The sequence below is a fragment of the Palaemon carinicauda genome, chromosome 27 (assembly GCF_036898095.1).
Source record: "Palaemon carinicauda isolate YSFRI2023 chromosome 27, ASM3689809v2, whole genome shotgun sequence".
In the NCBI taxonomy this organism is placed as follows: domain Eukaryota; kingdom Metazoa; phylum Arthropoda; class Malacostraca; order Decapoda; family Palaemonidae; genus Palaemon; species Palaemon carinicauda.
In genome coordinates, this window is record NC_090751.1 from 89,807,628 (window position 1) to 89,832,794 (window position 25,167).

Consider the following 25,167-nt stretch of genomic DNA (forward strand, 5'->3'; position numbering starts at 1 on the left):
TCCCCAAAGGCTCTTCTTGGGGGGACACGTGGACGTTCTCTGCGGGTCTTGTTGGCTCTGGTCGTATCCTTGAGGATGACTTGGGGATGGTCTTAGAGTCCTTAGGTTCTCTCCTGGGAGGAATACAGGACTCCAACAACGACGTCTGTGGGCTCTTCTCCGCCACAACCCGGGACAATTCTCCTGTACGAGGAGGGGGTTTCTCCCATTGGTGCGGTGGGAGAATGTCTCACCTCGGTAGACTCCCCTGAGGACGGAAAAACCTCGTCCACAGGAGAGGGAGAGAAAGTCGGGGGGGGGGGGGGGGGGGAAGGAGCCTTCCTCAATGACTTCCGGGGAGCCAGCTTGGCCCTGGGAGAATTAACCACGACTTCTACTCCTCTCTTCCTCTTCAGTGGGGTCGGAGCTGCCATTGATTTGAGGCCCATCTCAGAGAAGGCAGGTTTGAAAGCCTGCATGACGGCTCTGACAAGGGACCCGAACCATAGCTGCTTACTGACAGCTGCGCTGTCACAGACTCCCTCTGTAGGGAAGGGGATCGGGCGATCCTTCGGAGTAGAAACTACAACTGGGCCTGCCTGAAAAGAAAGGGAAGAAGAAGGTTGGTTCCTGGACCTATCCGGAGTTCTCCCCTCCTCCTGCGGGAGCGCTGATCTGCGCTGGGGGGGGGGGACGTGAAGATGATGACCTGGAGGCTCTTGTTCCTGTAGCTTTGCGCGGGGGCTCGCGCTGTGAATCCCGATAGGAATCGCGCGATGAGATTTTCCCTGGGGGAGATGATGACGAGGGCACGCGGGCGAGCGCTGGCGTGCAGGAGAGCGATGGAGCACTGGCGAGCGATGGCGCGCAGGCAAGCGACTGCGCACAGGCGAGGGGGCGCGCAGGAGATCTACGACACGTGGGCGCGCAGGTGATGGAGCGCGCAGGCACATAGGTGATCGGTGGCGTGCAATCTGGCGAAGGCAGAGGGTGCGCAGAAGGGTGTGCAAGCGCTTGCACGCGGGGAGGTGATTGCTTGCGTGCTTTGGGCACGCAGGATCTCGATGAACTCTAGAATGCGTGCGCGCACACGCAGGGGAAATACCCCTAGCTCGTAGGCCTGCAGGACGGCGCACAGCAGGAGCTGGAACAGGTGCGGGCGATGGCTGACGAGAAGGTGAGGTCCGAAGGCGCGTAGGAGATCGCTGACGGGAAGGAGAAGAAAGATTCTCCCCTCCTGCGCCCAGATCCCGAGATCGTGGGCACGCAGGCGAACGCTGGCGCGTAGGTGAAGAGCGCTGGCGAGCAGGAGATCGTGGGCGCGCGTGGCGCGCAGTTGTGCGCTGGCGAGCAGGAGAGCTCTGTCGCGTAGTCTCAGCAACAGGAGATCGCTGGCGCGTTGCCCCTGGAACTGGAGGTCTCTGAAGTGATGTCTCAGGAACAGCAGGCAAGCGCTTGCGCGCAATTGCGCATGGGCGTGCAGGAGAACGTTGACGCGCAGGGGATACCTGGCACTTAAGGGACTTACTCACAATGTGAGAAAGCCCCTTTTGCCCCGAAGGGACCGATGCCCATTGGATAATGGGGTTCGTGGCGCATCAGCGGCCAGGAACGGAGACGGGAGGTCAGCAGGTCTGGCAGGCGAAGGAGATCGTGAACAATCTGCAGAGGTGTCCAGGGATGTAGCTGCAACAGTCGGTGCACGGCGAGGAGGATCCTCTGCGGGGGATTGCGAAGACGAAGAGGCGCCTCCTAACTCCCTTGTGGGGAGAAGGAAGGCCTCTACGGCGAAGAGGAGGGCGAGCTTTCCGTCTGATACGTCCTCTGGGGGCAGCAGGCAGACCATCGTCAATCTTCCGAAGAGGAGTCTCTGTTAGTGAAATCCCCCGAGGGGGAGAATCACCAGCAGGAGAGACCGTTGGACTTAGCTCCTCCCTCAAAAGATGTTCGGAGGGGGGAACTAAGCCTTCAGCTACATCAGGAACCATAGCAGGGTTTTGACCTAACTCGTCGGAAGCCCCTGCCACAACAACGTCGACGATAGACAGAGGATCAACCTCTGCTACTGTCGGCGACTGTTTGACAGCAGCCCCCAACCTGATTATGTCAATCAGGGCTTCCTTGGAGGGTGAACCCTAAAGCCCCAAGGAAGCCCAAAGCTGTAAAAAATCATTGTTAGAAACATTGTTATCAGAAATATCCTCCCCCGAGGGAGGAGGAGGAGCTGCCTCGCTATGGGAGGCAACTCTCTCTCCCGAACCCCAAGGTTGGTGAACGAAAGTACGGCCTACGCTACCACTCGACGGCCTCTCGTCAAAGACCAATCGAGTGGGAACTTCGGAGGAGGTTCAGGCTACGGAAGAAGAGTCCTTGGGATTTTCTCTCTTCAAGGACACCCCTGAAGGAGAAATATCCCGTTTAGACTTCTTCTGGCGCCGGGAAAACCTCTCCCACTGAGAGGTAGACCACTCCCTACATACTCTATTCCTATCACACCGTTGACCTCTACAAAAAGGACATAAGGTGTGAGGGTCCGCGTCGACCGCCGACATATAAGTACCACAAGGGCGGTCAGGTAAGCCGGCAAAGTGAGCTAATCACAGGTGTGTGAGAGGGGGAGGGGTAGCAAGCTACCCCTCTCTACCCCGTCGCTAACTAGCGAAGGGGTAGTAAACCCTCGTTAAAATTCTAATGGCTCGTCATTTCAGCTACGCCGAATGTAATACCCATATTAAATAGCGTGGTTTGTATTTCAGTTACGGAACAAATATGGTTTCTGCATTTGTCTAGAAATTAAACTATCATATAATTACCGTCATTTCCAATATCCAATTAATATATTAGTAAGATCCTTTGCATACCAGCGCTAGTTCCTCCTGCCTGCATTAAAAATGTACACCAAGTAACGTAAACTTTCCCTCTAACCTAACCTACTTACCTTATGGGGGGGGGGGGCATAACAACCCCACTTACACTGTCGTATTCTTAGTCGGCCGTCATTATACATACAGGTGGCCGCTATCATACATACACCCCTAGGGTAGAATGTAGTTTGTTGGGACAGGCTCTATCTTTCTTATTACTAGTCAAATAGCTTTTCTTTATGGGGAAAATGTTCTTTACTATGATCCGATATATCATCATAGGAAGTTATTTTTTCATTTTAAATATTATAATTCACCTTTACCACAGCAATATTTTCTAAGTGCAGCCCGGACATCACGCAAGTCACGGGTAGCTACTGCTTAGTTCCAAACTTTCTCGATAGATAAGAGCCCGTGTCATCCAAGGCTAAGATGCGTTCGTTTTTACAATTTAATGCTGGCCCATCATTATACATTCTTACCCCTCGGTTAAGTTTGTGGTTGGTTGGGACACGTCCTTTACAGTGGCATTTCATACTGCTGTAATAATTATCATGAATTGTTAGGTAGGGGAAAGGTTGTTATAATGCGTCGTTCGCTGAAGCCACAGCCCAGTTACTCGATCGTATAATTTCCCCCAAGCACTGCCTCCTGCCTGACTAAAATAACACTCATTGTGCGGCGCTCCGTTCGCCTATCAGCTGGTGGCTCAAGCTTGAGCATTTATTGATATTCGGACTTATGTTTTCGCTAATCCCAAAAATCTACATTCTTAACCCCTTGTTAAGATTGCAGTTCGTTAGGACACGTCCTGAAATTTATGCCGAAACTAATTTGTTATGTATACAACCAAAGGTTAGGTTAGCCAACATCTATTCAAGATGTTTCGGTAGATTGCCGATGTCAAACAATCCACCCAAACTAACATTTCGTTTCCGTGCGCTTGTAAGTTTACTTTTGTTGGCTGCGCGATCTCAAAAATTTTAACAACCCGCCCCAGCGACCCGAGATTGACCTGAACAGACGTGTACCCTGTAGTTTTTCTTTGAGCGATGTTTTTGAGTTTATTAATCATATAGATCAGATTGATGCATTGAGGACAATAATGATTTTAGTTCTATGGGACTTTACTCGAGTTATCGAAGAATTTTTTCATTTTTTATTTTGTGAAGGGCTCTTGGGTCATTTTAGGGGTCCCTGTGGAAAGTGTAAAGTTAGTGATGCTGCCCTAATCCTCCACCCTGGAAGAGGTTGAAGGCGCAAGAACCCGTAGATTTCGACTTTACCGACTACGAATATTAAGGTAATCCTGAGTAGCTTTTTTATTATTATAAAATGTGGTTGATATAATTTAGAGTGCTGCCCATCATTTTTATTATGTAGGAGAGAGAACTGGGAAGGGGGCTCGGGGGCTTGTCCCTCACTAGGGGTTGTGGCCTAGGCCCTACTAGGTTAGGTTAGGTGGGTTTGTGGTGTTTGTAAGATAGCGACAGTGTTTGGGGGGGATCAGGGGGGGCTAACCTTAGGTCATTAGGAAGGTAAGGACACGACTTGTAGGTCAAGTGGGGAAGTTTGGATTGGTTGTTGTCAATTTTTCTAGCACGTTTCCGACATTCATGTGCTGAGTGGTCCTAGTATGTAGATTGTTGGGACAAGGATTTACAAATTTAGTGACTTCATTATTTCTCTGTTAAACTTCCCATGAAAAAATCGATCGATGACATTTTTTAACTCTATTTTCTAGCGATCGCGACCCGTCCTACCTAGTAGAAGGTTTGTTGGGATAAGCATTTACAAAACTAGGTATTTCAATACTATTTCATTTTGATAATTCCCTTGATAAAGAGCCGATTTCTGACATATTTCATTCTAGTTTCTGGCGGTCCCAGGCCTGTCCCAACAAACTTCAAAAGCCTCCAAAAATTATTTGAATCGAGTCAGGACTGTCCGCAAGTTTAGGAGGTTCACTAGGGAGTTGCCAGGGGGTAAAGTTTTGGTTATCCTAATTCCGGAATTAGTATACCGGTAATCGGATGCCTTGGTACACTACCGTAAGCCGATACTTTAAGGAAGGTTCATAAACATTATGGCCCGTTTATAGTATTCATTGACATACCTGTAATTCACATACATTCAATACTGTTCGAGAATACTTACGCTCTTGCAGAGAGGTTGCCATACTATTCGTATAATGGTATTTTACGCTTTGTTTACAGTATCCACAGCTGAGAGTTCTCGTCCATTTGTTTACCTACAATGAAGTTGAACACGTTTTTCATTCCACGTCAGAGAGTTCCTATATTCCGAGTATTGTCTCTCAAAAACTATCGCTATAATCAAAGCTTCATACTTTCAAAAGTTACATTTTAACCTTCTTATTTTTGCGATTCATAATCTATAATTCTTTAAGAAATATTTCATAAAATTTCACAGAATTAATGAGTTATAAAAAAGCAAGATGTAACTGAAAATAATAAAGCCACCTCTAAATTCTACATTGTGGAATAGACAACGGCTTGCCCTAGAATCCTATATGATCCCATAGATATCATATGATGATCCATTGTCTATGTAGACAATCCTATAATTTAGAAAATCATCAGTGGTTCTCAAACTGAGGATAACCTGTGTCCAACGAGGCTCGTCATAAAAATAATAGTTATTTAGAATAAAATTAGGTAAATTTTGAAAAAAATAATGCAAAGTTATAACCTACCAAAAAAAAAAAAAAATATTATTAGAAAAAATAAGAATGCTAAGAAGTGTCTTTGCGAAATACTGTACAGGAGCGAAACATCAGGGGATAGTTGAATGCTGCATAATCTGTGTAAGAAATGCAAATGCTGATTTGTGGTCGAGGAGAATCGAGGAATTGTAGACATACTTGAGGTAGGATAAAAGTAGAAAGGGACGAAACGAGATAAGAGAGCAGCTTACCCTGCTTCTCTTAAGCCCTGCTACGAATGGGGATGTCAAGAGAATCTGGTCATAAAAGTTTGTGGCAGGCAAAACAGCGTCTACTTATGTTCTATTTATTGGAATTCAAACTTGGACGATTCTATCTCTGATTATCTTTTTGAAGCTTTGGCTAAAATATAGGGATGTAGAAAGGCCTCTTTTATTCTTGGAGTTCAATAAGTGAAGCTCCAAACAAGCAATTTGTATATAATATTTACCCAAATATAATTAAACTAAGTATATCACAATACAGTTTTCCTAGCTGTGAAACAACTGCGTTGATCAAACCAATATACAAAGGAAAAGGTGGTGTAAACGAACTAAATTCATATAGGCCCATTTCAAATTTATCCTACATGTCGAAGCTTATTGAAAAAATCATAAGTGAGCAATTATGGGCGCATATTGATGAGTTAGAGGTATTCCCGGAAAATCAATCGGCCTACAGAGCTAATCACTCTACAGAAACAACCTTATGCTCAATAATGAATGATATGATAGGTCTTCTTGATGAGGGAAAGTGTGGAGTTTTGATTATGTTAGATCTTAGTGCTGCTTTCGATACTGTTGTGCACGAGTACTTACTTGACGACTTAAAGTCCATTGGAGTGACTGAGGAAGCACTGGAATTTTTGCTAAGCTACTTAACGAACAGGAAGACTATTGTAGAAGTTTCTGGAAACCGATCCAGTAAGAGAATTCTTATGAAAGGTGTACACAGGGTAGTGTTCTTTGCCCTATCTTGTTCAACATATATACTATCGAGCTATCACACATCTTGAAAAAACAAAAAGTGGGCTTTAAACTATATGCAGATGATACTCAGTTCTACCTTTCAATTTCAACAACACAAGATACAAAGAAGAAAATTGATGAGATAATGACTGAAATAAAAACGTGGATGCAGAGGAAAAAAACTTAAATTAAATGATGATAAAACAATGTATGGTTTTTTTTTTTTTTTTTTTTCTTCCTTGCACAAAGGTGGCTTTGAAGAATTACCAGTTATTACAAAGTACAAAAATTGGTGACGCTGATGTTATGTTAGGATTGTACCTGTTGTGAAAAATTTGGGTGTACTGATATTGTAATTTGTCAATGAGGGATCAAATAGTGAACACAGTGAAAGTGTGTAACTATCACCTGAGAAACATAGCATTAATTGGAAAATATTTAACAGAGGGCAGTACAAAAATTTTAGTGATGAGTCACGTAATATCAAGGCTTGATTATTGCAATTCTCTGTACTATAAATTGCCCAATACACTACTAAGAAAGCTTCGAAATGTGCAAAACCGGGCGGCTAGACTGATAAAAGGCATTAAATTTCGGGAGAGAATAACTCCTGCACTGATCGATCTACATTGGTTACCTGTTAAGGCTAGAGTTGAATTTAAGATTTGTTTGTTGACTCACAAGGCACTTACAAGTGATAAGCCTGAATATCTTTGTGATTGCTTGGTCCCCTACCCTCAAGCTACTAGCGCTGCTGTACGAGTTAGACATGCTGATGACCCATATAGACTATTCGAAATTAGTGTGAATCATGCAATAGGAGGAAGAACGTTTTGTTATGCTGCACCGAGACTCTTCAGCGACCTTCCACTTGATGTCAAGAATAGCAAAAATGTGGCAGCTTTCAAGAAAAACCTGAAGACTTATCGCTTTGGAAAGTGTTATAATAGTGATCTGAAAACTATTAAGCCTGAATACAAATGCTAGCGAATAACTGAAAAGATACAGAGCAAAATATTAAATGGAAAAAAATTATTTTCACACACCAAGGCCCGCCTGAACAGACTCTTAGTGTCTAATGGAGGGCGAGAAATAAACCCCTAAAAGTAAAAGAGAGCGAGAAATAAACCCCTAAAGAGTAGATAAATTGTATTTCTCCTTCTGATCGCCATGACTTTGGACTTAGCTTCTGAATGGGCTACTCACATGTTTGGCTATTTCTTCAACATAATTAGGTGTACAATAATAATCAAACCAACTAAAGCATAAAATACAATCACTGGCAGGAAAAATTAGGTTGAACATGCACTTAAGGATATAACAATTCTTAATACGAGGTCAACTTCAAATGGAAATGTTGATGTAAACTTTGCTAACGAAAAGATGAGAGAAGAAACAGCAAACAAGATTCATAGCATGGTTGCCGACACGGAGATGAGGGAAAACTGGAAAATTAAAACCTAAAATGATGATATGCACTGTATACTATGATGAAGATGGAGTATTTAATGCTTTGATTCAGAGGAATCGTTGCCTGGACCATATTCAAAATGCAGAAGAGAAGATAAGTCTGGTATTGATAAAAAGTAATGTAAGAGGGACTACTCACTACTTGTTGAAATGCGATCCTGAAGTTCGGAAGGCTATTCATGATAAGGGTCACAAAGTTATGTTGCGATGGGGTATTTATAACATATGTGATAGGTACCATGTGATCACCTGCTTCCAATGTCGAAGGTATGGACATTTTGAAAAGATTGCAAATTCAAGACTGATGATGAAGTATGTGGGAAATGTTAAGGAAATCATGCCACAAAGGAATGTAACTCACAACAGATAAAATGTGTAAACTACACTTAGTTGAACAAACCAGATGATCATATAGTGAATTCACGAAATTGCAAGGCCTATGACTTGGAATGGAAGAGATTAATAAAAAATAAAGGCCATGGTTACTAAGGATCTCATAAATAGCGCCTATGTAAATATTCAATCTGTTATGAAAACAATTCAAAGTCAAGAACTGATAAAAGAGAAATAGTTCGTTCCCGAAGATACTAAAGACTTTCTTGTTCTCTTGGAGTGTTTCGATGATGTGGATTTGGCAAAAAACACCAGTTAAGTTATGCAGCAGTGTGATATGCAAAGTATCTAAGAAGGATAACGATAAATTGAACTTGTAGGCTAGTGAGTAGGGTTCCTCTGCGTGATATGACCAGGAAAACAGCCCTTAGAGTAGAGTAACTTAAGTAACACTAACTCCTCTGATTTACAGGTTTAAAGGCCACTCATGAATGGCAGAGGCAAGAGGCAGTGACATTGCCCTATCCAGCGGGACAATGACCTAGAGACTGACCGTATATATATATATGATCAGCGCCCAAGGCCCAAGCAATGACTGCTGATGACTTAGTAGATAGACCTATAGGCTCCCACAAACACCCCATCCTTAGCTCACAAGGATGGTGAGGTTGCAGCGACCAAAGAAACCACCACAAGTAAGGTTGGTTCTGAAGTTGGGACACCACCCGATCATGCCTTGGTATCGTCAATAATTCAGAATATGCAGAATGGCCCTGGTGAGCTCTTTCAAGATAGACACAAAATCTCATATGAATTGAAGTTATTATACAGGAATCTGGATAAGCTGTGTACATTTGCAATAAGTTTCTTGTTCTTAAAAGCATCATACGTCTATTACCTAAGTGTTAAATTTGCTTTGCAAGATGAGAATAGATCATATTTTAGAGATTGTCAATACTTTCTATCTATTTTTGACAAGAACTTCATAGTATATAAGACCATAGAAAATGTATCTACAGTATACATAATATGCCTACTCATATGCTCCTCCATGTATAGATTTATGAAAAATTGAGTATTAGCTTATTTAGATACAAAAACATTTTTTTTATCAGCACATGAAAATTATAGATTTCCAACCATCTTCAACTATGACATTTTGGGGGACAGAGAATAGAATAGTATTTATTGTATTTCTAGAGACGCGACAACTGAAGCGTTGCAAAATTTGGTTAAAATTTATAGTTAAACAATGTGTGGATTGATCCTGCATTTCTAACTAGGGTTGAAGTTCAGCAAGTAATAATAATAATAATAATAATAATAATAATAATAATAATAATAATAATAATAATAATAATAATAATAATAATAATAATAATGATGATGATGATGACAATAACAACAACTAGCCATTTTTGAGTCAGATAAAACGTTAACTACTATGAAATCCTTTGAGCTGCCAAATACTAACTTAAACGTTGAAGTCAATAAAAAAGCGTGTAAATTCTACAAAATGAAACCTGACTGTTTCCCTGAGTGTTATTTAGGACAACGTCGCGTGGTACTACTGACAGATCAAAGAGAGTAAAACCTTTTACTGTCTTCGCTGACTGACAGAGAAGAAGGAGAAAGAAGGTGAACGGAGAATGCACTTAGTGTCGAGTGTTAGCACGAAGGTATTAGAAGTGCTTTCAACTTTAAAAGATATTTGGGGAAAAATGAGCGACCGAAAGAGAATATGAATAATAAAAATAAAGAAAAATAAAAACATATGGTCATTAGAAAATCTCTCTCTCTCTCTCTCTCTCTCTCTCTCTCTCTCTCTCTCTCTCTCTCTCTCTCTCTCTCTCTCGTTATTCAATATAAAAGATCTCCTTGATGACCCCCCTAAGTATTTCACAAATAATTATATAAAAAATGACACGATGTTTGCAGTCAACTGATTTTAGTTCCTGGCGAAATCCTTGTAATATTTTTGCTTCAATTAATCCTAAACTGTTTCTGAAAAAAAAAAAAAAACTGAGGACTAAGAAACGTGACGTAGCAGATGATGAGTGAAGAAGTATTGATTTAAAAGCTTAATATAAAGATGACTGGCGAAATCTAACCGAGACCCTTTAAGTCAATAGCCGTAAGAGGAGATGATAATTAATGATGATGATGTATGAATTATAAAAAAAATATGATCAACACCTGGAACTAAATGAATGTCTCCAAACGATGTAAGATCGGGTTTATTTACTCCTAAGGTTCTTATTTGTGAGAGAGAGAGAGAGAGAGAGAGAGAGAGAGAGAGAGAGAGAGAGAGAGAGAGAGACTTCATACCAAATGTACCCCCGTAAAATGACTACAACGGGGCTTCACAGCGTTCTTTTGTCCAAGATATTTTGAATTTTTTTGCTAAATGAAACCCTGACATGCACCAGAGCGGAGTCCAATGACTTATGAATATTAAATACATTGTAATTTACTACGCAAGTACAAGTTCAGGGCTTTTTTGTATATCAAGAGTTCGGTGATAAGATACAATAGATAAGTAATTAGTTTGTCTACCACACAAGAAGCCCTGTAGATATTAATATGAATAGTAATAATAATAATGGTGTATATATATATATATATATATATATATATATATATATATATATATATATATATATATATATATATATATATATATATATATATATATGATAATTTCTAGGTAAATTGTATTTTTCCTACCATACTTCCCACATCCCATCGTAAGAGTACTCTCTACACATGTCTCTACCGACCAAAGATTTCCCTCCCCACAGGTCCCCAACCCCTGATCTCCAAGAACCCCTCGTACCTATGAGACCTGGCCTCCCTTGTTCCCTGGAATGTCTCAAGGGTATGCTAGGCTTACTCTTCCATGTCAGCAACAAGCCATTATCCTCTGGTCTAAGGTAAAAGTGACATATGATACCAAAGGTCTATAGAGGGGAAGGATGGGGGAGGGGGGAGTTACCCTATTGGGACGTGGTATGTATGTTAGGAAAAATATATTTTACCTAAAAATTGTCATTTGTTCCGACACGAATACTTCCCATGTCCCATCATAGGAGCCTCATAATTATGAGGCAAGCAAATAGACCCTGAGGATAGGCTAGGTATTGCAGGTGAAGGGGGGTGAGAAGCCTGTCTGGGAATAGTAAACAAAACAGGGTGAATAATGGAGGAAGGAAAAGGTAACACTCACCCAAATGTCACCTTGATCTTGTCAGAGTGATCTCTGGAGGACTTAGGGGATAGGGTCCGAGACTCTCTAACCCGACCGGTCTACCGAGTAAAGCTGCCTTTACACCCTCTACTGTGTGGCTACGACGTGTCGGATTGATCCATGGAGGGCCGAGGGGATAGGGTCCGAGACGCTCTATCCCTTGTTACCTCGTCAGGACTGTCGCGCGTAGCCGCCCTTAGATCCCCTTCTGGGCGATTACGACGGGACCGAGTTTAAACCTCTCACGGGACTTGAGGGAGCAGTCTTTAAATTAGTGAACCATAAGAGTCGACTGTCCTGACCATACACCTGCCCTCAGCACCTGGTCGACTGTCATGTTTTTCTCAAAGTCCAACCAGGTGCTGGTGCCCCGGATGTAGTGAGGCTTGACGGACCTGGGGGAGACTTTGCCCTTCACCAGGTACGTCCTTCAGATCGTCTCCCGGAGCCAGAAGGAGATCGTATTCTACAATACCGCCTTCTTCATTCTACCTGTCGTCATGGACAATCTCTTGATAGCGGGCCAGAGGGCAGAGGTCCAAGGGAGGTATATCCTCACTGCCCTCACTGGGCATAATAGAAGGTTCTCCGGGACATTTGTCCGTGTTGGCGGTGATGGAGAACTCGTTAAAGCAGAGGTCATCTACCGCCAGGTTCAGCAGTTTGGCCACGAAGGAGGGGACAAACCTGAGACAACTTCCATCCGTGAAAGTGGGAGACATTGCTGAGAACCCATGGAGCATGCCTATTCTTTTGGCCGAGGACCCGGGCGAGAAGGAGCACCGTCTTTAGGGTCAGTTCCCTCAGTAATTTGCCTTAGAGGCTCGAAAGCCGGCTTCTTTAGGGAGTCAAGGACTTTGGTAATGTCCCACAAGGGATCCAGGAGGGTGCTGGGGGAGGGGAGGGGGGCAGGACTGCTCGAATCCCTTTGCCAGCATCGAGAGGTGCTTGGAGGAACTTAGGTTCAAGCCCTTGAGGGGGGGAAGACATGGCCCAGGGCCGCACGGAATCCTTCCACTGCTGGTACTGACATACCCCAGTTGAATCGATGTACTAAAAACTCCGCGATGACCGGGATTGAAGCCTTGAGGGGCTGAATGTTCTCTTGTTGCCCCATTTTCCAAAAGTTGCGCATCTCGTCAGGAATATGGCCCTCGATGATTGCCTTAGATTGAGATCATCCGGCCGACTGCCCTCTTGAATCTCCCCTTTCTCCTCAGTAAACGCTGGAAAGTCGCCACACGTGAAAGGAGATGCTTTGGAGGCCTTCGTGGGACCTCTGGAAGTGAGGCTGCCTTAACAGGTCCCGTCTGAGGGGAAGGGGTCACTGGAGTTCTGTTGCCAAGGCCCTCAGGATCGTGAACCACTCCTTACTGGCCCATGGAGATATTATGGTCAACCTAACCTGCTTCACCTCCCGAAGCCAGTTCAGGGTCTGTCAAAGGAGGGTGAATGGGGGGGGGGAGACGTACAAGTGGAGGGCGTCCCACAGATGTTGGAACACGTGTTCCAGAATTGCTACTGGGTCTGGCACTGGGGAACAAAAGGCTGGCCATTTCATGTTTAGCCGAGTGGCAACAAGGTCCAGGTATGGTGATCCCCACTTTTCTATCACTGCCCTTGCTACCTCCAGATGAAGGGACCATTCCCTCAGTAACACTTGACCCTTCCCGCTGAGGCCATCCACAACTACATTCCTTTTCCCCAGAATGTACCTGGCCTTCGGCTACGGGGTGTAGAAACGCCTTTGTTTCACCTCTGGGAAGGGTAATAGCTTTGGTACACCGTGGGGCCTGATCAGGCCTTGCGGTTCTGCGTTGGTGGTGGAGATCCTCTGGAGCTGCTGCCTAATGTCCGGCGAGAGAGGGACCAGGGAAGGTCGTGCCACCCTAAGGGCTCCGAACTGGCATTCCAGGCCCGTATCATGGGGTCGGACTTGCATTGGAAGAGGTTCGGGCAGGTCACTTAGCCTCCTAATTAAGCCAAACACCCTCTGGAAGGATGACACTTCCTCCATCACTTTGTCCTCTTGCTGGTCCCAGGAGCCCAACTCCGGGAAACTCTCACCGGCCACATGGGATCTATTAAAAAGCACCCTGCCAAGGGTTCAGGGATCGTACATCTTTGAGATCCGGTCTCCCTTCCTAGGGAGACCTGTGCCGGCCCCCTTCTCTTCTACTGCACTTCGGGGCTGAAGCGGGGTCCAGAGTCCTGAAGTCGTATGAGCGGGTCCTCGAAGGGTGGGGGCTCTTTGAGTGGTCTTTTTTCCTTGCCTAGCGCTCGGCGCCCAGGGGAGGAAACACATCGCCGTATGCAGGGAAAAAAAGTCTTCTCAAGGGGTTTGGAGGACCGGCCCCGAGGCTCCCCAACTCGGGAACGGATCCCTAACAGGGGACCTAAATAGAGTCCTGGGTATGCCTGAAAAGGCCCCTTGTTCCCACGGGGTTAGATCGCCTTCCGAACGCCGCTGAGTGGGAGATTCAGATGCCGCCCCGAGGAGTTGGTCCCTGGTGGTGGGTAGTCAGCCGTAAGGCCCTGCTGAGCAGTGGATTGGCGGCTCCTCGAACCCACTGGATCCGAATATCCTTGCCATTCCAACAAAAGAATGTTGGGTTTGGCCACGTGGTTACCACCAGGGGCCTGCATGCGGGGATAAAGTTGATCCGCTAGCGGAGACCCGCAACTCTGAAGCAAGCGCTTGCAGTTGAAGATTACGGCTTCTAATGTACCCACAAACTTCTTTTGTTGGGGAGCCGGTTGCGGGCGGCGGAAGAAGGTTGGCAGATCGTGCTGAGCAGCGGATTGACAGCCATGTTGGCCGAACCCCGGCCGGCGAAGGCTGAAGGTGGGTACTCTACCCCGGAGGTTCAGAGGAGCCGGGCACTTCCAGCAGAGGGCAGGCCATGCCAAACAGCTTATGTACAGCCATGTTGGCCAATCCCCGGTAGAAGAGCTTGAGAGGCCTCTGGCTGGCTAGGCCAACGCACTGTCAGTTGAATGGTTTGGATCCAGTGGTTCCCACGTGGAGCTGCTAGTGCATCTCCTGACGGTCTGATCTCCCTTCCAAAGGGGTTCCTCCTCCCCTTGGCTCCGCTTCGGTGCTGGAGTGGAGACCGGAGACCCAGAGCCGTTAGAGCGAGACCTAGAAGGGTGACGCCCCTTCACATGGTCCTCTGGTCCTCCCGGGGACCGTAGCTCCCCACCCCGGAGCAGGATCCCTTAGCGGGGATCTGTACGCTGTCCTCGGGGTATATGAAGTCCTCTTGCTCCCATGAGGTCACATTGGCTTCAGCTAACAGCTGAGTGGAGGATAAGTTTGCCACCCCAAGGGCGGATGGTCATCCGATAAGCAGGGGTAGGGGTCATAGTGACTGATGTGGTAATGTCCCGGACTGGTGAACGCCAGTCCGAGGCTCGAGTCCCACTCAAACTCGTCAGTTCCTTGGGTGCTGCAACCCCATCACCTCCCCAGGTGCTGCAACCCCATTACACCTGTGAGGCAAGGATGGGGGGTTTGTGGGGGAGCCACAGGACCATCTGCCGAGGCATCAGCAGCCAACGATCACATGACATATGGCAGTCTCTTGGGCATTATCCCACTCGAAAGGGCAAAGTCACTGTCCCTTGCCTCTGCCACTCCTGAGCAACCTTTAAAGACCTTTAACACCTGACAATGATGTATATCAGGTCACAACTGAGGCAGAACGAAAGACGGTAGAGGCCCACTTCACTGTAAGGAAGACTAACTTGACGTACATGAGTAAAGTATTGTCTAAGCACACACTTACATATCTAAAACATATGTGCCTGTGTATATATACATAAACATATAATCTATATATACACCCGCACAAGAAACAGGAAATGTCACGATATAAGGTTACTGTAAGGAAGACAAACTTGAAGTACAAGAGAAAAGTATTGTCTAAACACACACTTACCTATCTAAAACATATATACCCAAGTATATATATATATATATATATATATATATATATATATATATATATATATATATATATATATATATATATATACAAGAACATATAATCTATATATACACCTCCTCATGAAAAGGAAATCATCTATATCAGAAAATCATTTATCCAAAGTGACGGATTGACCGCCAGTAATCATAAGTAATGAAAGTCATTGGTGTGAAGACATTGCTACAACCTTCATTCAAGGAATACGCAAACGTTAATACTACGTAATCATTCATTCTTTATCCATGACTCAGTATGACGTATACGTTCCACAGCACGCCCCTGCACCAGAACATCTGGGAGGATGTTACTGGAATAAAAGGGACAATGTTCTCAGTAAAAGACTGAGACCCCTCACCTTGGTCCCCACCCTGGGCGGGGATAGGGTGAGATCCAGAACACTTGGAGGGACGATATCTCTTGGGAGAACAACTGTCCTTCTTGTTCTTCCCACTCCTTTCCACGCGGGACTGGTACCTTGACCCCACGAGGAGAGATCGGCTCCTGGGAGCCGATGAGAGGACACTGGGGCAATCATCCCGTGAGCAGTTGTCTATCCGCACCTGGACGGAGGCCGCACCCACGGACGGAAGGAATATAGATGGGAGGCTGATCTGCACTCAACATTCCCGCTAAGGCTGTGAGTAGGGGGGGGGAGTGCAAGGATCCGATCGGTCCCGCTAACTCCTCTGCCACCGTGGGCATCCCTGGAGACAAAGAAGTCCCCAAAACACTGAGTACTGTCAAGCACGCCTAAGAAAGACGAGACCCACTACCTTTCCCCGAGGGTGACCTGTCCTTCTTCGAATTCTTTGTGGCCATCCTGGCCCATTGGGCATCGCTTCAGACCACACACTTAGCCCACGTGTCAATCTGGGAACACACACGGCCCGACACGATGTACACAACACATGGGTTAAAAGGCTGCACATAACTTCCCACTCACTCCTGGGTAATGACGTTGTCCTCGCCCAGGATCCATTGTAGGGATCGAGGATCACGAGATCCACACACGATAACACAAGGTTAAAATGAAAGTTCTGACGAAGGTAAGCGCGACGTGTTGTCGGTACAATGAACAGAGAGGTAATGGCTTGTTGTTGACATGGAAGGCTAAGCCTAGCATACCCTTGGGACATTCCAGGGAACAAGGGAGGCCAGGTCTCACTGGTGCGAGGTGGTCTGGGGGATCGGGGGTTGGGGGCCTGTGGGGGGGGAAATCTCTGGTCGGTAGAGACATGTGTAGTGAGTACTCCTACGATGGGACGTGGGAAGTATTCGTGTCAGAATATATATATATATATATATATATATATATATATATATATATATATATGTATATATATATATATATATTGATCATCATCATCATCATCAGCCGTTGTTAGTCCACTGCTAGTCCACAGCAGAATAAAGGCCTCAGACATGTCCTTCCACTTGTGTCGGTTTATGGTCTTTCTATACCAGTCTACACTAACAAACTTTCTTAATTCGTCTTAGCCTTCCTATGCTTTGCAGTCTCCAGGAAATAATGCGGGTATTCTTGATGTCCATCTATTGTAAGTCATTCTCCTTATTTACACTGTCCATGTCCATTTCTTTTTCTTGGATGTTGTTAGAATATCCTCTACTTTAGTTTGCTCTCATTTCCTTGTTGGTCTTTTTCTTTCTCTTCGTGTAATTCCAATCATTATTCTTTCCATAGCTCTTTGAGTTGTGACTAGCTTATGTTCTATGGCTTTAGTAAGACCAAGTTTCTGATGCACAAGCTAAAACTGGTATGACCATCTGTTAAATACTTCTCTTTTTAAAGAAAGTGGCATTTCAATTTTCATAATCTCATTTTGTTTACTAAAAGTTCTCCGTCCCATGCTTATCTTTCTTTTAATTTCAGTCTCATATCCTGGGGAACCACTTACTGTCTGTCCTAAGTACTACATTTATTAACAATCTCTAAGGTTCCTTCATAAGTCTGTCATCTCAGCATTTTCATTAAACATTACTGTATATTATTTTTCCTCATATTCCTTTCCAGTCCTACGTTTCTGCTTCCTCTACTCAAGTTTCAGACGATTTGATTTCCAAATCTTACTTGAACTCAAATTCTAATGACCTTATATTAGAGATCATAGTTCCTAAATATTTAAATGATTCTACCTCATTAATACTTTCTCCTTCCAATGATCTTTCATCTTCCATTGCATATTCCGTTCTCATCATCTGTCTTCTATTTATCTTCAGCTCAACCTCACGTGATATTTCATCCATTCTGGTAAGCGAGCATTACAAATCCTGTGGTGTTTTGCTAATAAGGACAGAGCCATCCATATACTCTAAGTCAGCTAATTTCCTATTATCAATCCACTCCAATTATTCTCAACCATTCCCAACTGTTCTAAGCATTACAGAATCCATGAGGAGGATAAACATCAAAGGTGACAACACATTCCCTTGGAGTATTCCACAGTTCACTGGAAATTCTTTTGTTAGGACTCCACTAAAATTAACTTTGCACTTGCTATGCTCATGAATAGACTAAATCAAATTTACATAGTTTAAGGAACTCCATTATAATGCAGCACTCTCCACAAAATTGGCCGGTGCACATTATCATGGGCTTCTTCATAGTCCACAAAATAATGCCATCAAAAGTGAATTTCTATATTCTACACATTGCTGTACAACATGTCTTGAAATGAAAGTCTAGTCACTACAACTTCTAATCTTTTCTAAATCATGCTCGTTCATTTCTTTGCTTTTCATCAATCTCTTTGTCTAGTCTTTTTAGAATAATAATTTAGATTGGGAAAATATAGAAATTAATATTAATGGGGAATACCTTAACAAGTTAAGATTTGCCGATGACGTAGTTCTATTTACTGAATCATGGGATGAATTGCAAAATATGATAGATTTGATTAGAGAAAGCAGAGACCTAAGACTGAAAATGAATATAAGTAAAACCAAGATAATGTTCCATGAAAATGCAGACAACAAATAAGGGTTATGGGAGAACCCCTATGTAGTAAGAGTTTTCCCAGGATATGAGATCGAGTTTAAAAGGAATAGCATGGGATGGAGACCGTTTGGTAAACAAAATTAGATTTTGAAAAGTGAAATGGCACTTTCTCTACAACACAAGTTAATTAAGCAGATGGTCTTAACAGTATTGACTTTTGCATCAGAAACTTGGAGCCTTACTAATGGCCTAATATTATATTTGTAAATGTCTTACTTATTACGGGGAGTAAAATTATTGGTTAGTCATTTTTCAGGTCTTTTGTGTCTCCCTTTTTGTGAATTAGTATGAGAAACTTTCTCCTAACTGTCGATAAAGAGTATTCTTCCAGACATTTTGTGTAAAGATCAGCCAGTCTTACTATAAAATTTCTTCCATCTACTAATAAATCTTCTGCTGCTTTGACTCTTTTCATGCCTTTTAATGCTTTCTTTACTTCTCCTACTGTTACCACCTTTGGTATGGGCTCAGGTGTTTCATTATTTCTAATGGCAAAGTTAATTCTTATATCACCATTGTATAGCAATGTATAAAAAATCTTTTGCCATTTTTGTCACTCCATCTCTATTGTTGATATTTCCATTTTCATGCTTTAAAGCAACCATCAGTTGGCACCCAGTTCCAAGTCCTCTTTTCATCTGTTTGGTGCTTCTTCCTTTCTTTAAATTGATCTGATTACGTATACGACTGTCAAGCGATTTTATTTTGTTTATTGTTTTGGACAGTTCTGCCAATTCTATTTTATCTCTCTTGGATTTTACCCTCATTTCTAATTATTTTATTAGATTTTTTCTTGATCTTGCTTAGGAACTTTTCCAACTATCTCTTGTTCTGATTCCAATATAAAAAAAATTTTAAATTGCTGTTTTCTTCTTTACTTGATTCCATTTTATCCTGTAGCTGGAAGTACCTATTTCCTATTGCTAAACTAAACTAATCAGATTTTCTTTATATTTCAGGAGTGTTTATTTTCTCTCTTAAAATTAGTCTTCTAATTTCTTTCCTTAGATGCCTAAAAACTTGCTTCTCACCATTCTATGGTCGCATGAGGCCACTGTTTAACACTGTTACATCTCTAACTAAACTGTTTTTTTTTTTACCGACAATAAAATCTCTCTTTCTCTCTCTCTCTCTCTCTCTCTCTCTCTCTCTCTCTCTCTCTCTCTCTCTCTCTCTCTCTCTCTCTCTCTCTCTACTGCGGAATGTTTGACCCTCTGATGATCGAGGTTTTTTATCGAATTGGTTCAATAATGGTAAAACGTTCTAGTGGTCACGTCTCACGTTAACATCAATTATTAAATATGCTAATGCCGTTTCGTTTTTGCAGTAGACGAAAGCATCACGCGAGGAATCACGAATAAATTTGCTATTAACGGAAGTGCGAGACTTCCAAGGCTGTGGGTGGCACGTGTCTTTTAGTGACGCTTGAAGACAGACGTGTCCTGCTCGAAGCCTCCACTGCCCCTCGCCATAGCTTTCCACCACAAGTCATTGGACATCCAGTGTAAGTTACGAAATACACCGTTTTTAATTCTGTTTGCATTGGGTAAAATTCATTTTATAATCGCGATTCGCATCGTTTTTATTATCTATGTGTGAATTCCTTTGTAATGATGATTGTTTTGCATATATTCAATCGACTTTAGATTATCTTATATCTTTCACTTTGTAGTGGGACTTACAAAAAAGAGCTTTAAAATTTTCATCTTCATTTCAAATTTTGAAGTTATGTCTATCTTATTCGACTTTGAGGAGTGTGCATCGTGACCCACGAAATCTCACACAACCATTCTTTAAATATTTGGAGAATTATACAGCGTAGTTAACGATAATTCTCAAATCTGGGTTACCATAACACTAAGTACACAGGAAAGGCTTCCACTGCTTCTTGGAAACCTCCATATCACCAGTCCTTCTGATGCCAAGTAGGAGATTGTTATACAATCTTGAGACCGGATATTTGAAAGCTCTCGAACCCACAGTAGACGTGCATCTTGGGTCCTTCTCTCTGGTTACGGCTTTATTTTCCCCTGGCCTACACACATGGCTAATAGTCTGGCATATTCTTTCCCCATTCTCCTCTGTCTTCATACACCTGACAACGCTGAGATTACCAAACAATTTTCATCTCTCGAAGTGTTCACTACAGCACTATAATGGTCCAGTGGCTACTTTCCTCTTGGTTTGGGTAGAAGAGAAGCAGCTCTTATAGGAGAAGGACACTCCAAAATCAAACCAGTGTTCTCTAGTCTTGGGTAGTGCCATAGCCTCTGTACCATGGTCTTCCAGTGTCTTGGGTGAGAGTTCTCTTGCTTGAGGGTACACTCGGGCACACCATTTTATCTTATTTCTCTTGCTCTTGTTTTTTTTATAAGTTTTTATACTTTATATCTATGCAAGATTTATTTCAATGATGTTACTATTCTTAAGATATCTTATCTTATTGTTAATTACTTCTCTTGTAGTTTATTTACCTCCTTATTTCCTTTCCTCACTGCTTTTCCTACTAGGGTTGTAGCTTAGCTAGTAATGATAATAACACCAATTTTCAGTTTCTTCTTAAAAGCCTTAATATCTTCAGTCCTTTGGATGTCCAGTGGGACTTTGTTACGTAGTCTTTGGGGTCGCATATTTGAAAGATTTAGAACCTAAAGTAGATATAAATCTTGACTTCAATAACATAAAACTATCTGTAGCTATTCTTGTAGCCGACACGATTCGTTGGCTGCTTGACGTGTAACAATTATCCTAAATATTTTAGATATCTAGTTCATTTAGTTTAAAGTTCCTTGGCACGTATCTCAAAATTCATTCTAGCTTTGATTGGCCGCCAGTGTAGATCAATACGAACAACGGTAGTCCTTTCTTTGGGTGTGTCTCCCTCTATTCAGATTGCACCTCTTATTATTAAGGTTTTTTTCCCTTCTGGAAAAAAAAAAAAACATCAGAGTTGCTATCCATGGAAACCTTTTTTAGGTGACATATTTCAGTCCACTAATACTCCTAAGTCATGAACTCTACTTACATATCAAGACCACGGTTATGAAGATGGAATGGTTAAGCTTCACCTTTTAATGATTATCGAATGGCTAAACTTCACCCTATTAATGTAGAATGAATGGCTAAACTTTACCCTATGAATGTAGATTAAATAGCTAATCTTCACCCTATTAATGTAGAATGAATGGCTAATCTCCACCCTATAATGAAGATTGAATGGCTAATCTTCACCCTCTTAATGAAGAGTGAAGGCTAAATTTCACCCTATTAATGAAGATTAAATTGCTAATCTTCACCCTATTAATGTAGATTGAATGGCTAAACTTCACCCTATTAATGGGTGTCCGGACAATTCGGTACTGGACAATTCGGTCCCGGACAATGCGGTCCCGGACAATTCGGTACTAGGACAATTCGGTACTAGGACAATTCGGTACCAGGACAATTCGGTACTAGGACAATTCGGTACCAGGACAATTCGGTACTAGGACAATTCGGTCCCGGACAATTCGGTCCCGGACAATTCGGTCTCGGACAATTCGGTACCAGGACAATTCGGTACCATAAAAATTGATTTTTCCGGAGAATATTCATTTTATTGATTTATTTGTTTGGAAAATATATTTTTTCCTTAGAGATTTTATTTAAGCGAAAGACACAAAAAGACAGAAACCATAAAAATTGATTTTTCCGGAGAATATTCATTTTATTGATTTATTTGTTTGGAAAATATATTTTTTCCTTAGAGATTTTATTTAAGCGAGACACACAAAAGACAGAAACCATAAAAATTGATTTTTCCGGAGAATTTTCATTTTATTGATTTATTTGTTTGGAAAATATATTTTTTCCTTAGAGATTTTATTTAAGCGAAAGACACAAAAGACAGAAACCATAAAAATTGATTTTTCCGGAGAATATTCATTTTATTGATTTATTTGTTTGGAAAATATATTTTTTCCTTAGAGATTTTATTTAAGCGAAAGACACAAAAAGACAGAAACCATAAAAATTGATTTTTCCGGAGAATTTTCATTTTATTGATTTATTTGTTTGGAAAATATATTTTTTCCTTAGAGATTTTATTTAAGCGAGACACACAAAAGACAGAAACCATAAAAATTGATTTTTCCGGAGAATTTTCATTTTATTGATTTATTTGTTTGGAAAATATATTTTTTCCTTAGAGATTTTATTTAAGCGAAAGACACAAAAAGACAGAAACCATAAAAATTGATTTTTCCGGAGAATTTTCATTTTATTGATTTATTTGTTTGGAAAATATATTTTTTCCTTAGAGATTTTATTTAAGCGAAAGACACAAAAGACAGAAACCATAAAAATTGATTTTTCCGGAGAATATTCATTTTATTGATTTATTTGTTTGGAAAATATATTTTTTCCTTAGAGATTTTATTTAAGCGAAAGACACAAAAGACAGAAACCATAAAAATTGATTTTTCCGGAGAATTTTCATTTTATTGATTTATTTGTTTGGAAAATATATTTTTTCCTTAGAGATTTTATTTAAGCGAAAGACACAAAAAGACAGAAACCATAAAAATTGATTTTTCCGGAGAATTTTCATTTTATTGATTTATTTGTTTGGAAAATATATTTTTTCCTTAGAGATTTTATTTAAGCGAAAGACACAAAAGACAGAAACCATAAAAATTGATTTTTCCGGAGAATATTCATTTTATTGATTTATTTGTTTGGAAAATATATTTTTTCCCTAGAGATTTTATTTAAGCGAGACACACAAAAGACAGAAACCAACTTTGTCTGTCTGTCTGTCTCTCTCTCTTTCACTAAAAAGAGTATAGATTAGTATAAAGATATTTTTGTTTATTTTAAGGTAATTCAATTGCTTAACTTTTGTCTACTTATCTATCTTAGTATTTATTCCTGCTAATTTGGTACTTACTTACTTTAGCTTAAAACATCAATTACTTAACTATGTAACTACTTTCCATACCTTTTGGTATTTGTTTACAAAAATATATTTTTTCCTTTGAGATTTTATTTTATGTAGTCTCAAGCCCATCAGTTGCAGCCCAGCAGAGTTGGAATGGCTACCTTTATAGACTCGGAAAAAGGATAAAAGATGTTTGTGGATAAGGAAAATTATATTTACCATAAACATAAAGAGAATGCAGATGGTACCAAAATTTATTGGCGTTGCGAAAACCGCTCGTGCAAAGCAAGAATCCATACGAGTGACCAGTTTGATGTTTTGAAGAAAATTGGAGTTCATCTTCATGCATCTACAGCAGCATTAGTTAATGCAAAAATTGCAATTTCCACCATCAAACAAAAATGCATTGAAAGACAGACTCCAGCTCGTGCAATACTATCACAAGAATTAGAAAATTTGAATAATAGTGCAATAGCTGAGGTGCCAAAGCTTGAACATATTTCGCGCAATGTCAGACGCTGGAGACAAGTTGAGGATAATTTTCCCCCGGTTCCACATGAAATCATTGGTTTTTCTAAACCACCCGATTATTCCTACCTGGATAACGGATCTATCTTTTTACAATATGACAGCGGCATTGATGACTCGAAACGAATTTTAATTTTTGCAACGAACGAAGCCATTGAGGATTTGAAACAGTGTAAGAACTGGGCCGGAGACGGTACATTTAAGATTTGCCGTAATTTATTTTTTCAATTATATGTCCTTCATATCCAAATACACCAATTCAGTGCACCCAGGTTGTTTGCTCTTCTTCCGGATAAATCCCAGATGACATACGAGCGACTTTTCAGAAAAATAAAAGACTTAGTGAATAGTGAAGCACCTCAGACCATTTTGATGGATTTTGAGAAAGCAGCTCATAACACGTTTTTAAATACATTCCCTGAGGTCGATTTGTCTTGCTGCCAGTTTCACTTAGGGCAAAATATATATAACCACATTATTCAAGAAGGGTTCAAAGTAAGGTATCATGAAGATGACGCCTTTAGTCTCAAAGTAAGATGCTTTGTATCCCTTGCTTTCTTGCCTAGAGAAGACGTTATTGACGGTTTCGATGAATTAGTGGATGATGATGATATCACCCAAGCCCTGGTATCTTATTTTGAAAATACATATATAGGACCGGTACGAGGAAGAGGTCAAAGAAGTCGCAGACTAGAACCAATATTTCCGATTGCATCATGGAGTGTTCATGACCGGTGTGTACGAGGGGAACCACGAACTACCAATAGCTTGGAAGGATTTCATAGCACGTTGATTAAATCAGTTTCACACGACCATCCAAATATTTGGACCCTGATTGACACTCTTAAAAAGGAAGATGTATTAGCAAAAACAAAGGTACAAAAATTGAGATTAGGGGACGACATAATTACTTAAAAGAAATACAGAGATTGTAACAAGCGTATTCTTCACCTGATTGAGATTTATAATTCGTCAAACAAATTACAATTTTTAAGAGCTATAGCTCATAATATTGAATTTTGAAATGCCTGATTTCTATTTTATTTTCTTGTCCTTAATTAATCAAGAAATGTATGTTTATATATATATACATACTTTTAACATATGAAATGTATAGTTTTTATTTTTAT

At 41.5% G+C, this 25,167-nt stretch overlaps 2 protein-coding genes across 2 annotated transcripts in view; one reads left to right on the top strand and one right to left on the bottom strand.

Annotated features, from left to right (window-relative positions):
* The window catches only part of LOC137621022 (bromodomain-containing protein 8-like), a 192,191-nt gene extending 187,097 nt beyond the window's left edge, over nt 1–5,094 (bottom strand). Inside the window, exon 1 of the mRNA XM_068351461.1 lies at nt 5,001–5,094. Within this exon, the coding sequence (XP_068207562.1) occupies nt 5,001–5,022 (22 nt within the window). The 5' untranslated portion in view covers nt 5,023–5,094. The remainder of the gene's footprint in view (nt 1–5,000) is intronic.
* Nucleotides 5,095–23,698: 18,604 nt separating this feature from the next.
* Nucleotides 23,699–24,952, top strand: LOC137621023 (uncharacterized). Its single transcript, XM_068351462.1, has one exon. It carries the CDS (start codon nt 23,699–23,701, stop codon nt 24,950–24,952), a length of 1,254 nt encoding a protein of 417 aa, XP_068207563.1.
* Nucleotides 24,953–25,167: the final 215 nt, after the last annotated feature.